The sequence below is a fragment of the Lipotes vexillifer genome, unplaced genomic scaffold (assembly GCF_000442215.2).
Source record: "Lipotes vexillifer unplaced genomic scaffold, Lipotes_vexillifer_v1.1 scaffold712, whole genome shotgun sequence".
Lineage (NCBI taxonomy): Eukaryota > Metazoa > Chordata > Mammalia > Artiodactyla > Lipotidae > Lipotes > Lipotes vexillifer.
The window spans coordinates 836,060-850,797 of record NW_006775660.1 but is presented as its reverse complement, the minus strand read 5'-3'; the positions used below and the strand labels follow the sequence as shown (position 1 = coordinate 850,797).

At 43.9% G+C, this 14,738-nt stretch overlaps 1 protein-coding gene across 1 annotated transcript in view; it reads left to right on the top strand.

The window, feature by feature from the left end:
* MAGI2 (membrane associated guanylate kinase, WW and PDZ domain containing 2) overlaps nt 1-14,738 on the top strand; it is a 353,905-nt gene that overhangs the window by 283,132 nt on the left and 56,035 nt on the right. Inside the window, exon 14 of the mRNA XM_007450095.1 lies at nt 7,574-7,712. Coding sequence (XP_007450157.1) covers nt 7,574-7,712 — 139 coding nt within the window. The remainder of the gene's footprint in view (nt 1-7,573; nt 7,713-14,738) is intronic.

Below are 14,738 nucleotides of genomic sequence, written 5' to 3'. Positions count from 1 at the left end.
CCCGAGTCCCCTGCATCGGCAGGCGGACCCTCAACCACTGCACCACCAGGGAAGCCCCGGAGGGCCAACTTTTAAAGAAATGCTGAGGAAAGGCACCCAACCCAGGACTGATGGGGGAATCGTAGAAGGCTTCCTGGATGCAGGCATAGCTGAGCTTTGCCCTAAGGGATGAGCAGGATTTAGTTATTTGAAAGAGGAAAGGCAGATTCTAGACAAAGGGAACAGCATCTGCAAAGACACAGAAAGAGAACTGCTCCACCCAGAAAGCATACCTAGAGCAGGGAATGGGGGACCTGAGGAAGGGCATATCAACACCAATTAAAAGCCCTGGAAGAGCGAGATTTAGAAAAAAAGCAATCTAATAAAATTCCCTATATGAGATTAGTGTTAGTAATATTTGACAAAGAAAAAGGAAAGTTTGGGTGATAAAGATACCAAATTATAACTTAGAGTTGACTTCCACAATTGGGCTACTACATTATCTTGAAATTTCAGATGTATTTCCATGTTTTAATTTAGAGGATTTTAAAAGTAAGAATGAGAAATGGAAGCTCTTGAATGAAGAGTGCCCCCTGAATCTGCACCACAGCGGCCCCCTGACTTGAGTGAGAAGCCAAGCCACCACCCCTGCCCAAGTCAGAGACGGAACATTTTTTGAGCTGTGACTAAATCTTTTCTAAAGGGAAAATACACAAATAAGAAAAACGTGACATGAGGTACCCTACCCACATCAAGGCATAAGCCCTCAGAACTCTGCAGCGGCCCATGACTTCTTGTTCCCCTTCCGTTCCCCTCACCTCCATGACCCTTCCAAGCCGGTATGTTCTCGGGTATAATCTTGATTAAGGACTTTTCTGGAAATCCCCCAGGGCTCTTTCACGCTTTCTCTTTGGATGAAGTTTCTTAAGAGATGTTGGGATGTTTTCTTTTTAAGTGGTTACTGTCTAGAACATAGCATAGAGTCTCAGACAGAGTTCAACATATAAATTAATTGAGGCAAATAAAATCCACATAGTTTCAGTGCTCTCAAATCTGAATTTCAATTTCCAGTGGGGTTAGAAGTTCTCTCTCGAAAAGCCTGCTGACTTGTTGGGCTTCTGTGCCTTGCTGAGGCAATCATGCACAGCAGTTTGTAACTGGAGCCAGGTCCTATAATAGGCACTTGGATGCCATCTAACTCAATCACCAGTCTCACGGAAGACATCAGAAGGTGAACCAAAGCACTCAATGTAACCCCTTGGAAACGATTTTTACTGTAATAGTTATTAAATAATATCTAACGAAGGTTAATTGTGAAAACAGCCGTGATATATTAAAGGTCATTATCGAGTTGAAAATCAGCCTGTCCTTTGCTCCAGGAGGGCCATTATGGCCCAGGTGTCCTTTCGTCAGAGCACCCAGTGCCGATACCTGTGACAGGCAGAAGCGAAGACCCTAATTCTGATTCTGTTTTTCTGATTTTATTCGAATTCAGCCTCCCTTCCTCTTTCTCTTGATCTTTTAGCATTGGTTTCCCATAACAATAACATACCTGTCTCTAACAATTTTTGTAGGTCACCTTCACTGAAACTTCATTTGGTCTCCTGTAAGTACTGTTGAAATTGTTATGGTTTAGCTGCAAGTGCCTAAGGCAGTATTTCAAGAAAGCTTTACGGTATATGCTAAGGTGCACAAAAGCTGAACTTTCTGTGTCGTGAAAACGAAGACGGTCACTATAACTGAAAAGCAAAGCTAACATTCATTCACTCAACCGTGATTAACCGAGGGCCTACTTGTCAGGAATTGTGACAGGTACAGATGACACAAAGGCAATAGGTGCATTCCTTGCTCGTGAAGGGTCTGGAGTCAGCGGGCCAAACCAGCCTGTAAGGAAAGAATTATGACAAAGCTAACCTGTGACCCCGGACCATTAGCCACACAAATGGTCCACAGCTAAGTCTCTCATGAGACACAGACTAGAGACATCGATTGTTGTGTTGGCATAAAATTCTAAAGGAGCTCAATTCCTCACACCTAATTATAATCTAGGATCACTTCGGTCATGTATAATCATGTGAAATAGGTTCTTGTGGTGTGAGGGCAATTAGCTGATTGCAGCCAGCCAGGCATGTTTGTGGAGACATCCAAGCAAGCCTTGAGCAGAAACTACCACGACTTGGGGCTGAAGTAGGTCCAGGATTAATATAGTCCGTATAAAGATTTAGTTGAGCCAAACCAATTACTTTCTATATGACTTTACTACAAAAATGCATACAGTACAGAGTTCAATTTTTTTTCTTACAACCTAAACTATTAACTGCTAAGAAATACTGAAACTTTTGGGAATTCCCTGGCCGTCCAGTGGTTAGGACTTGGCACTTTCACTCCCGGGGTCCCGGGCTCGATCCCTGGTCAGGGAACTAAGATCACACATGCCACGTGGTGCAGCAAAAAAAAAAAAGATAAAGATGGCTTAAATAATGGCAGAAGCTGCTTAGGGGGGACAGTCTTTTGATAAATATATATATATATATATATATATATATATACTGAAACTTTTACCTGCCTTGGCTTTCCAATAAGAAGAGAGGTTTTGGGCTCCCCTGGTGGTGCAGCGGTTAAGAATCCGCCTGCTAATGCAGGGGACACGGGTTCGAGCCCTGGTCCGGGAAGGTCCCACATGCCATGGAGCAACTAAGCCCGTGCGCCACAACTACTGAGCCTGCGCTCTAGAGCCTGTGAGCCACAGCTACTGAGCCCGTGTGCTGCAACTACTAAAGCCCATGCACCTAGAGCCCATGTTCTGCAACAAGAGAAGCCACCGCAATGAGAAGCCCATGCACCACAATGAAGAGGAGGCCCCGCTGGCCACAACTAGAGAAAGCTGGTGCGCAGCAACAAAGACCCAACGCAGCCAAAATTAAATAAATAAATAAAATAAAATCTTTTAAAAAAGAAGAGAGGTTTTACCTGCAGGGCCTGCAGTTCGAGGATTTGGTAATAGTTTTGTTAAAGAAAAATCTGCCAAGATGTGAATAGAAATGAGTAGAAATGCAGAACTTGGTAGACTGGGCCAAGAAATGGCAATCTTATCTCACTCCGCCTTGGCCCTGAGACGCTGCTGTAAGGTTGTCAGTTTCCCCAAGGGGACCACAGATAAAAGTATTTCTTCCATAGGAAGAAAAAAGAATGCCTAGGATTCATCTTATGTCCTTTGGTTAGTTTCCTACACGTGACATCTCCTTGATCCACACAAAACAAACACACACATTCCTGAATTACCTCTACCTGGTGTGGGTGTGTCTGTCTGTGTCCCTTTCTCTTCCTCTCCCCCACGGCCTCCATTCTCTCTCTCCTCCCCTATCTCTCTCTCAACTCTAACTAGAACTTGATACTTTAAAAATTCTCTAATAACGGGCTTCCCTGGTGGCGCAGTGGTTGAGAGTCCGCCTGCCGATGCAGGGGACGCGGGTTCGTGCGCCGGTCCGGGAAGATCCCACGTGCCGCGGAGCGGCTGGGCCCGGGAGCCGTGGCCGCTGAGCCTGCGCGTCCGGAGCCTGTGCTCCGCAACGGGAGAGGCCGCAGCGGTGAGAGGCCCGCGGACCGCAAAAAAAAAGAAAAAAAAATTCTCTAAGAACAAGTGGAGGAGATCTTTAAAGTTTCCTTTTAGTAAAATGCAGCTCAAGGGAAAATAGCTCCACGGTGTGTGGGAAAAGAAGACTACATCAGAGTCACAACCGGTCTTTTTCTTCATCCCTCCCCGCCCCGCCAAACAGTTCACTGCAATGTAGGAAAGGGACGCTTCAACTCGCTGCAGCTGGGCAGCTGTATGGAGGTCGGAAGGTAAAGAGAACCTCTTCTCGCCCTGACAAACCCGTCTTATTCATCGGATGCTAAGAGGATGAAAGTGAAAGAAATCGCATCCCAAATTTATTTACGGAGCTCCCTGTAAAATGACTCTATATAAGGCTGATATTGGAATGAAAATGGAAAGTAAACCTTTTCACCATTTATGTCATCTCACAAGGAGAGATGGCAGTCTTGAGGCTGGGCCTGGACCGAGTTTGTTACCACTGACACTAGATCCAAATGAGTTGACCCACTTTTGCAATCTCCCCAGAACACCTGTAAGGTTCAGATCTATGACTGTGGCAGCATTTCCATCTCATTGCCTGACCAGCGTCCCACCTCAAATTTTTTTTTCTGAATTTGCTAAGATTTTTGGACTGTTCCCAAACTTCCATTGCTCCCAGTGAGGCAGGAAGACTGTCTCTGCTGGCACCCTGGAATGGACAGGGGCTTGGGAGAGACTGAAAGTCTTAGACAAGGGACTGAGGACCCTCAGTTCAGCCAGCGTCAGAGTTGTTTTCTTCTCCTTCTGAGGGGACCTCACATGGAAAGCTGCCAAGCCAAGAGGTCGGCTCAGGCTCCCAGGAACTCAATAAAAATAACATCCCTAACTCTTCCCGGAGCCCCATCCTGAAAATCCCACACCAGAGACGTCAGCCCAGCCCCTGAACCCCTCTGCTTCTCAACCTCCCACACAATCTCCCAACCCACCATTTCTCTCTCCCCGGCTAATTTTTTCTCCCTTAATTCTCATGGCTCTTAGTAGGGAGAAGGAAAAATAACAAACAGACAAGAGAATGAGAACATCAGATTTTGTAAGTGTGACTGTTTCTATCACACCACAAGATTCCTTTCACCTTCCACAGGGTTCTTGTTGAAATGTCAGTCTTGAAACAGAAATGTCCTCAGGCAGTGCTATCTCTCAGGGTTTGAGTTTGGGGTCAAGAGTGCTTATAACCCATTCCCGCATGGTTCTCAAGATGAACCATGTGGAAATGCTTCATTCATTCACTCACCAATAGGTACAGTGCACCCCATACAAGATACACAGTCAAATGGGGCCTAGACCCTGCCCTCATGTGTCCCATGATTTTCTTCCCCACAGTCTCCCAGTTTCTCACCTGGATAAACAATGTGACAGCCTCACAACTTCAGGTCCCTTCCTCAGTCTCCCACTTTCTCTCCAGTCCACCCTTCACACTGTGTCAGGGAGATTCCTAAACAACCACTCTGCTTCCCTGGTCAGCTTACCCCTTGTTCAAAATCTTCAGTGCTTTGCCGTCAAATCTCAAGGTCTTGGCATATGCTGTCCTCTCTACTTAGAATGCTTTTCCTCCTCCTTCACCAGGGGCACTCCTACTGATACTTCCAAACTCAGTTGGGATGTCACCACCTCCAGGAAGCTCTCTCTGACTACCAGCCGCACTCTTCTAAGTTAGATGCCCCTCCCTTCTCTTCCCTTAGCACTTTGTGAATACCTCTGTCAGAGCAAAGAGAGATTGAATTGTAATTGTCTTATTTACCCACTTTCTCTGACTAGACTGAGAACATGTTGTAAATAGAAGCTATACCACTTATCTCTCTTTATCTGTTCTCCCCAGTAGACTGCCTAGCGCATAATCAGTGCTCAGAAATTGTCTGATGAGTGAAGAAGGTCAGAGTTGAGGAGGCAAGACTGAGAAGCATGTACTTGTGTGATGCGGTGTCATAGATAACATAGCGGGGTGCAGCGATGACCGAGCAGAGGGATTGCACACTTCTGCCTGAGGAGAAGGCAGGGTCTAGGAAGGCCTCCCAGGGGAAAAGAGCTTGAGCTGGCCTTGAGGAAGATTGGGAGAGCACCAGGCCTATAGGGAGGAGAAGGCAAGAGAACAGTGGCATGTGGAAGGCCCTCCCCGCCTCAGTCAGCATGATGCATCTGGGGAGATCTCCCTTAGAAGAATGATACTGGTGACAGTGAGAAGACATTGGTGGGAGAGTATTGGAATAATCGAAGTAAAGGCCTGAATTGAGCTAGGAGCTCAGCAGGACCCCCGGGTTTCTGGCTTGGAAAAATAAATGGTGGTGCTATCACGCAGGATTAGGAATTGAGAGGACGAACTATTTTGGGAGAAAGAAACACCCGGGCTGCTGGTGTTGAGCTGGAGTGGCCTGCCGGACATCGAGGTGAAGATGTTTAGTAATCAGTCGGGTATGTGAGTCTGAAGAGAGTAGCCGGGAATGAAGACTCTGTTATAACAACTTCATCAGAACTTTTGTTTTTATCTCTGCAGTTTGATACTGTGCCTTGAGGTTTCAGTGAGGACTTCTGGGAGAGGGATAATTGGTCCCCCTTCTGCTCCTGGCTTGGCTGTGTGGCCTCAGGCTGTGCCTGTTGCCTCCTGGGAAAGGTGACAGTTAGGGAGACCTGAAGAAAATCGGTGCAAACACTGGCCCTCCAACTAATTAATTTAGTCCTGTCTTTTGTGATTCTTCTGTGGAATGTGGAGTTCATGCCCGTGAGGCCAGCCTCTTCCACTGCCTCAAAACGGTACTTCCAAAGGCCACTGAGTACACAAAGGGGGAAGTCTTTACCTTCATTACATGGGGATCCTTGCCCCTTAGGGAGTCCTTTTTAGGTGGAGATGTCACTTCCTTGCTACAGTAAACTTGTGTTTGTTCTCCCCCGTCCCCCTTTGGGGGAAGGGGCTTATTTTAATGCCCTTTTGCCACTGTGATGGCAACTTTTTGTTCCTGTTCTTGCCTGGCCTGAAGCATCAACCTAGATATTGCTCCCCTGTAGGGAGTTTATTTGCAATTCTGTCTGCATTATGGAGTTTAGGCTGAGATCTGCTTTGTTTCAGGAACCCAACTAAAACAGCATTGTTGCAAAGCAACTTATTGTGCTTTTCCTGGCTAATTTGTCTTAAGTGACTTGCACTGAAATCAAACATTTTAATTCAAAGATTCCTGGCAGTAATGGTACTGTGGGAGTTACATGAGGTGCTCGTGGTTGAACCTCTTTTATTCCAAATATCTATTCACAAGGGCTAAACGGGAACTGCTAATGGAACCCGGGTACTTCCAGCAATTCAAGAGGGATTGGTATTTAACCAAACCCTGGCAACCAGGTGTGAGCATGGCAAAGCTTCAGCAAGGGCATCACTCATGTGTGGAGAATGGAGTCATTTTTAATTCGAAGGACTGTGATAGAAAATTCATCATCAAACTTGAATATCAACCAACGACTGTTTACAAAGAAAGCAATAGCATAATAGCACCCAGGAAAATTGAAATGATGCATAACAAAAATTCTCAGAGAAGCCCCAAAACAAATCATTCCATCCAACACTTTGAAGTAGATGCCTGCCTAATGTGTTCAATGAAAAATCCTTAAAATATTTACTTCTTGATTCAAAGCAAAGATGCCAGCTTACTTTGAATTGCAGTATCAAACATATTCCCTAATTTTTTAAGAAAATCCTAAATAGTTCAACTGTGGCCTCTGCCATACTGGCTGAATATAAGTGACATATCATCACAACCTCCATGGTCTCATATGTGAGTTTCTATAAAGCTAAATAAAGTTCGGTGGTCAGATTCAGGATGTAGCCAGGGATTAGCCTCTCCTAAGAAGCAGCAGGCTGCGACCAGATTGTTCAGTTGCTCTCTGGAAACTGGTCATCTACGATGCTTCTCTGATCTGCTGGAAATACAACTTGAATAAAACCATCTTTGGCTGACTTGATGTCTCTTTAATTAACAGGTAGGAGATCAGATCATTGAAATCAATGGGGAGAGCACCAGAGACATGACACACGCCAGAGCAATAGAGCTCATCAAATCTGGAGGCAGAAGAGTCAGGCTACTGCTGAAGCGCGGGACGGGGCAGGTCCCAGAGTATGGTACGTTTCACGTTTTGATTCACCTTTTTTCTTTTTCTTCTGTGTACTGTAAATGCCTGTGCTTATTTATAAAACTACATCAGTTCCCTAATTCTACCTAAATATATATTTAGTGATCGAGAGCTATAGGTATATACACGTGTGTATATTTAAGCACAAGGTATATATTTCTGTGAGCTCTTTCTTTTGCTCCCTTATTTAGGTAATGTTGAAAATAGCAAATGTAGGACCTTCAGGGCATCTCTGAGTGTGCTGGGAGTTCTTGCCACATTCCTGTATTAGAACTTTTGTAGTCCTCTGTTCATTTGAGTCCACAGTAATTCATCAGTTATTTCCTAAAATGGCTCGTGCATCAGACTGTCCCGTGAGATGTGTAACTGGGGCCAGGGGACAAGCGAGACCAAATCTTCAAGGTGTGAAGATTAAAACATAAACTTCAGTTCATGCAGTGGTTGCATTGCCTTGGCATTTAGGGATATCCCAAAAAATCACTCCTGTGTTGTATATCTGGATGCTTTTGAGGAAGGCTTTAAAATGCATGTTAATTCATAGGTTTGCCATCAGAAGTCTTTAATGGTGTTATTTCCCAACAGCGCATTTAAGGCAAGGCTGACATCATTACCTTAGCATATCAGAAAGTGCTGCGTGGTCTTTACATGAAAAGTAGAGAAACCTGAGCTGGTCTTTAATTAATCACAGGGATTAACAGAGAGACAGACACAGACAGGTATCAGTACAGAGGTAGTGCAGATAATACGTGTCCAGATTAGGGAAATAGGATCTAACTGCTGATCGAATGAATATTTCCAATTGTTGGTTGATCTAGATATATTTGATTTTCATTTTCGCCTTTCCATTCCCCAAAATCTAAGTAGTACTTTTTCCTCTCAAATTATGCTTTCTGCCTAAGTTACCTAATAATTGACTGAACACTTCCTTATTAGCAGGACAGATATAATCCTGCATTCAGTTGAAATATCTGAATTCAATGGCCCTTAAATACTTTGTTTCCAGAGTGTTGAACACACCCAAAGCCTACAGGAAGGGCTGGTTAAGCCCTCACATTAAGAGTAGGACACCATTCAGAAATTTCTGTAGGCTTGGCTGTATGCCCAAGGAAATATTTCATAGCTTCCCATCCTTAATACTTGGATCTAATTAAATAATTTTAATTATCAATATTAGCAATAAGCACAGGCCTGAGCCTGTGTAATGGCACTAGCATTCATCCCTTTGTAAAGAATGTGAACTCTTGAAATAGAATACCTTTTTGCACCCTAGAGCACATAAAGGGATTCAGTAATATGAAACAGACCTGTGAGATTCTTTCACTTCTGAAAAAGATCTCGTTTTAAAGGTGTGTTTCACTCCATGACAAGACCTGTTATCTATATCCAGGGGTTCTCATAGAGTTAATGCTGTTCTTATTCTTCTAACAAATTAATCTTAAAAATTAACCTGAACAACATGGCTCTCCTGAACTTTCTTTTTGTAGAATCACTATTTGGTCCCGACTCTGAGCACCCACCACACCAGCTGCCACTCTGTAGAGAGCAGTTAGAATAGTCTACCAACCAGCATGGCATAACTCAGACTGTAATGCATGAGCATGAAGCTGCCTCAAAGCAAAAAAATGAAAACATGTTTTTGAACAGCACAAAAATTCAAGATCATGTCGACATTATCCCATTAATTCTTAATGTCGTCTGAAAATATCTAGTTAAGGTTAAATTCCACAATGAACCAACACAGAGAGTTTGATAAATATCTGCACACACTTTTGAGGGACCCATTGTCAATACTCTTAACCCCAGCGGTACTGCAGAACTTCTGAATGTATTCTTCTAAAATGTAGCATTAAATCATATACACTGGTAGTGGTAGAGCTTGTCTGCTACTTTTGATGTTAGATTTGACATGGATTTTGACTGTAAAATAATTTTAGAGGTTATGTCACAAAAGAAGAAATTTAAAAGAGTAAAGCAATCTCCTCTAGGGAAGTAAAAGAATAGTCATAAACTAAGTAAACATTAGTTCTTCAGGAAAATCTAAGTCAAAATTATGCATGAGAAACCAAGAAGGTTAGGGATCACATCAACATTTTTGAGGATAATGCCTCAAATGATATTTCTGGAACCTCACAACGAGTAATGAGGAGGCTGTTTCAGGGTCCCCGAGACCACCCCACATTCAGAGATTTGCTTATGAGACTCCTGGGGCACAGAATATAGTTGTGCTCACAGCTCAGCTTTAGGACAGTGATGTAGTAAGGACACCCCGTGGGATCATAAGGTGGAATCGGAGGAATCCACATGCAGGCTTCCTTATGCTTTCTCTGTCTCCCATGAGAGGTCACCCAGAGAGCATTCTTCCTGAAGCAACAAGAATGAAGCAGCATATGCACGATGATGTGGCTGCCCTGCAAGGTCCATGGGAGATTGGGCACCCAGGGTTTCTCCTGGGGGCTGGGCACGCAGGCACCCTATGCCTGGCATGTACCAAAGTTCCAGACTCCCAAGAAGAAAAGCAGGTGTTGAGCATAAACCACATTGTTTGTACAAACAGTTGAGGTACAGTGAGACACCCTTATCGCTTAGGAAGGCTATATATTAGCGTAGGGAACGAATCACCAGCCACGTTCCCAGATGCCAGCCAAAGGCCAGCCTTGCAAGAAGGCCTTTCTAAGGATAGCAGTCCCAAACCTGCTCTGGGAACTTGTCCGGCACCAGGAACGAGCCACGAAGTGGCCACACATTCACGGACTATGCAGATGCCCCCAGTGTATGAGGAGTGCCCAAAGCTAAGGAACATCACAATTCCTCCAGCATCAGTTAAATAGACTCTCTCATGAAACAAAATTTGGTTATTTTTGTTGTTGTCCAAGATAGGCTAGAGTGTATTTTAATAAAATTGGCAAGGGGTGCAGGTAACAAAACAACAGCAACAAGAACAGTGAACGGAAATCTTTGAGCTTACTAGTAGATGTAACCAAGAACATAATCTGCTTCGTCCATATGTACCCTAATTACAGGAAACCTGATTTTTCTGTCAACTATGAGTATAATCTTGTGTTTGTTTCCTTTGTTTGCCCGTTAAGATCCCAAATCTTGGCATAAAATCTAGCCTTAAAAGCTTGTCAAAGGGAGTTATCAGAATCCATAGGAGATGTTACCTGTTAGGGAAGTGTGGAGGCTTAACCCAGCCTGGGCAAGAGCGAACTCTGAAGGTGAAGAGACTGGCAAACAACCTTCTCTGGAGGGGTTTAGGTGATAACCCCCAGCCCTCCCTCTGATACCTTCAGAATTCAGAGCAGCTTTGAAGCAAGACCCTTATCTGGACTTTTGGACACGTCAGGGAAAAGCTGATCTCAGTCAAGAGAAATACGACAACTCTCTTGCTCAGAGCCATTAAGGTGATCTGTGACAGAGAGATAGATGAGCACAGGTGCAATGGAAAGAAAAACACACCCCAGGTAATCTGTCAGATTGTCGACTACACAATCGACAGTGTGAAGCCAAGTGAGCTAAGGAAGGGAATAAATATGCTGCAAATTTGCCATCCATAATTACCATGAGACTCATAGGCAGACACACCTCAGGCAATTCAGAGGCGCAAATCAGCAAATGCAGCCACGAGCAAGCGAGTGTAGTGGCTGCTCCCAGGGGTGGCTGAGCAGCTGCGGGGAGGGTGGGGAAATGATAAGGGCTTCGCGGAGAAGCTGCTTTCATAGTTAAGTCCTTGAAAGAGCAGCTCAGGAGATAGACACTTCAACTCCACTCTAGTCCTCAGGATAAGAGTTTGTTGATTATAAACTCAATGAGAGCTTGGGTTCCCCCTCCCCTGACACATACATCTCAACAACTAGCAGGAGGAAGGAAACTTGACTCCATCATACTGAGGAAAGGATCAGAAGATGATACAGCAGAAGCAGCGGCCTCCTGAATACTGGTTCTTGCTGTTACAATTAAATCTAAAAAGGTTAAGAGAAAAGAAAGCATGCATCCTGGTTCTAAAGCTGCATAGGAGTGCATTATGCAGGTTATCTCCCTATCTTGACATACAGGTGTCCTTCATTAGCATTCAGGGACTACAGGGAACATTTGCTTGATGTACACCCTGAGCCACAGAGCCAGGGCCAGGGTAAATAGAGGTGCCACTGGATGAAAAAATGTCCTCCACAAGCAGTTCGCACCAACGCAGAGCCTTGCCCTGGTAATATTTGCTGTTCAAATCTCATCAAAACAAAACAGAATTATGCTTTCCCGTCTTGGCTGGTGATCTGGCCTGTTGATTCTCTTAAGCAACATTACAGGTCTTTATGACAAGAATGCTGAAGTGAGTGTGATTGTAAATGATCTCAGTGGTTTTAGGAGGCCAGGCAGGGTTCCCAGGAGGAAGCAAAATTCTCAGAATACCAGTGGCCCAGGGACAACTAACACCAAATGGCCACATCTCCTTTGGGGAAAGAAATAGCCGATCCATGAGTTAGACCTCTGCCTGCACTTCCATTTTCAAAGTTAATTGTATCTTCGATAGGTCTTGAGTGTTACAGGCCTTTGGTAAATGAAACTTTACATTTTATAAGTGTAATATAACTACATTAAGTAAGAAAAGATCTATTTGAGCCATACTATATATATTCAGACTATAGCTGAAGAATGAATGGGCTTCCTTTAATCAGTAAATAAAAATGATTTACAGTAATATTAGAGCACCAGATTAAGCAGTACCAGTCTCTACTTATATGGCAATAAGCAGTGTTTGTTTATTCTTCTTTAATAATATGCATTAGCATGTGAATGTTATAAGCCTACCCCTATAATCTTGTTTACAATTACTTGTTCAGATCCTTTCTTCCCTCTGATCATACAAAGGTCAACTCTAGACATTATACTCCTACCACATGTTCCATGTAAGGCAGATCCTGTAATTAATATTGTTAATTAATATCATTACTGTTTCCTCAACGAAAGCAGGATTTTTCTGAGCACCTACTATGTGCAAGGCACTTTGCAGGCACTGAAGGTAAGACACAGTCCTGGCCCCCCAGTGAGCTGAAAGTCTAAGAATGAGGATACGTATAACAATTGATTCTAATAGTGTGGTGACTGATTAAAAGTTCTCAAAGGATCTGCTCTAATGAAAAAATTTTAATGGGTTTTATTAGTTATTCGTGGAATTTAATAAGTACTTTTAGAGTGTTAAGGATCCTTGAAAAGCACTTGGCTTCTTTAATCTGTTAAGCATTTCCTTTGTAATACTTATGCTAATAATTTGTACTTTTTCTGAAGAAAAGGACTTGCTGAGTATGGGTAAATTTCTGCTTAGACCTAGTCTGAATTATTCTCAATTCCAAGTTAGTGAGATAAAACTCTATTGAGCAAATTTGCTAATCATTGCTCTTCCCCTCCTGTGGATCTCAGCCTGGAGCTCTGTAACCTCACAGCCTGAGGTGTCCGTGGTGCTCGACTCTGTGCCCCCCAGACATGGGGAGAGTCTCTGTTGCCTTTGCCTCAGAGACCACGTTTATTGGAACTTTAAGTGGTTCCATAGCCTTTGCACGATTGCGCCTGCATTTTTAACAGGGCAAAAGGTGGCTTGCTTCAATAATAAATTCTGAAATTTAATTTCAGCTTCTGACATTCATGGTTGAGTGTATCTTACTTTTTCATGAGTGGTTCCACAAATCACTCCAGTTCACCTCCACTGAGCCAGATCCGGGAAGAGGAGAGGCTGTCAGGCAGAACCATGGCTGTATCATACAGAGAACAGCGTTCTTCCTCGGCTGCAAGGCTCCAGACTGCTCTCTGCAGCATTTAGGGAACCCCAGGAAATTCACTAGTCATGAAACTTCCAATAAGTTTCTGTTTCATGGAGTCAGACGCAGTGGGCTTCCTTGAAGGATACACAAGTCTGAAATTCTTTTCCCACTGCTCAGCCAAAACCTCTTATTAAAGTGCTTTAAGGATGGGGGGTGAAATCCCATTTCTTCACATCATTTTATTGGAAACCTTGGACTATGATGAAATTCCTTCTTTTTTGCATATTCTCCCAACATACATTATTCTCTTTCGGGATATATTAAGTGACTCATCTCCCCCAGTCCTCACTTGTTAGGTATTTAAGACTCTGATAAAATATATTAGACCACGAAGTAACCAAGAAATCAACCAAGAAGAACCAGTTTAGCTCTTGAGGTCTGACCTCCTTCAGTTCCCTAACATGTAAATTGTTGGAGGAAATGAGTGAATGAACAGATACCTTTCCCAGCCCCCACTGAGAAGGGCTCCACATGCATCTTGGAAAACGTAAAAACTCCAACTCCTCCAGTAACTCATGCTGGATAGTTGTATTTAGGTTCTGGTAAGAACTTCCTCTTGCTTTCCCTAACGTGAAGCTGAGCTCTCCCAAGAGAGGGCTGCTTCCGCAACAGTCCAGGGAGAAGGCAGCCTTCTCAGAGGCAACGCTGCTGAGCACTGTAAGAGCACTGGAACGGGCCTCAAAGAAGTCACAAATTCCAGAGAATGGTTTTTACGTGGAGGGCAGGGGAGGAGTGGCGATCAAGGTTAAAAGAAAGCTTGCATCATGGTTTTAAAGCTGCACACACACGTGCACACACACACGCGCGCGCGCACACACACGCGCGCGCGCACACACACGCAGGACTGGGTTGATTTGGCTCAGGACTCTATATTTTTTATTTTTTTATTTTTTCGCCCCAGTCAAAAGGACTCTGTATTTTTAAAGTGCCACCCCAGAGACTCCCATGCCCCGGAGACAAATCCATGCTGGATTTGTCTCCTTTAGCGCTCCTGTAAAGGCCAGCTGCAGGAGTTTCTGCTTTTTTGTTGTCCTCTGTATGTCTTGTCGACCTCTCACTCTATGAGCCTCAGCCCCTCAACCTGGCTCCTCCTTTGCCCATCAAATCTGAATCACTCTCCATTCAGACTTGCAACTGTTAAAATTAAAGAAAGGAGACTAGATTTTCCTCCCATTTCCATCTCAGGCTTTTTTGACAGTCTGAGC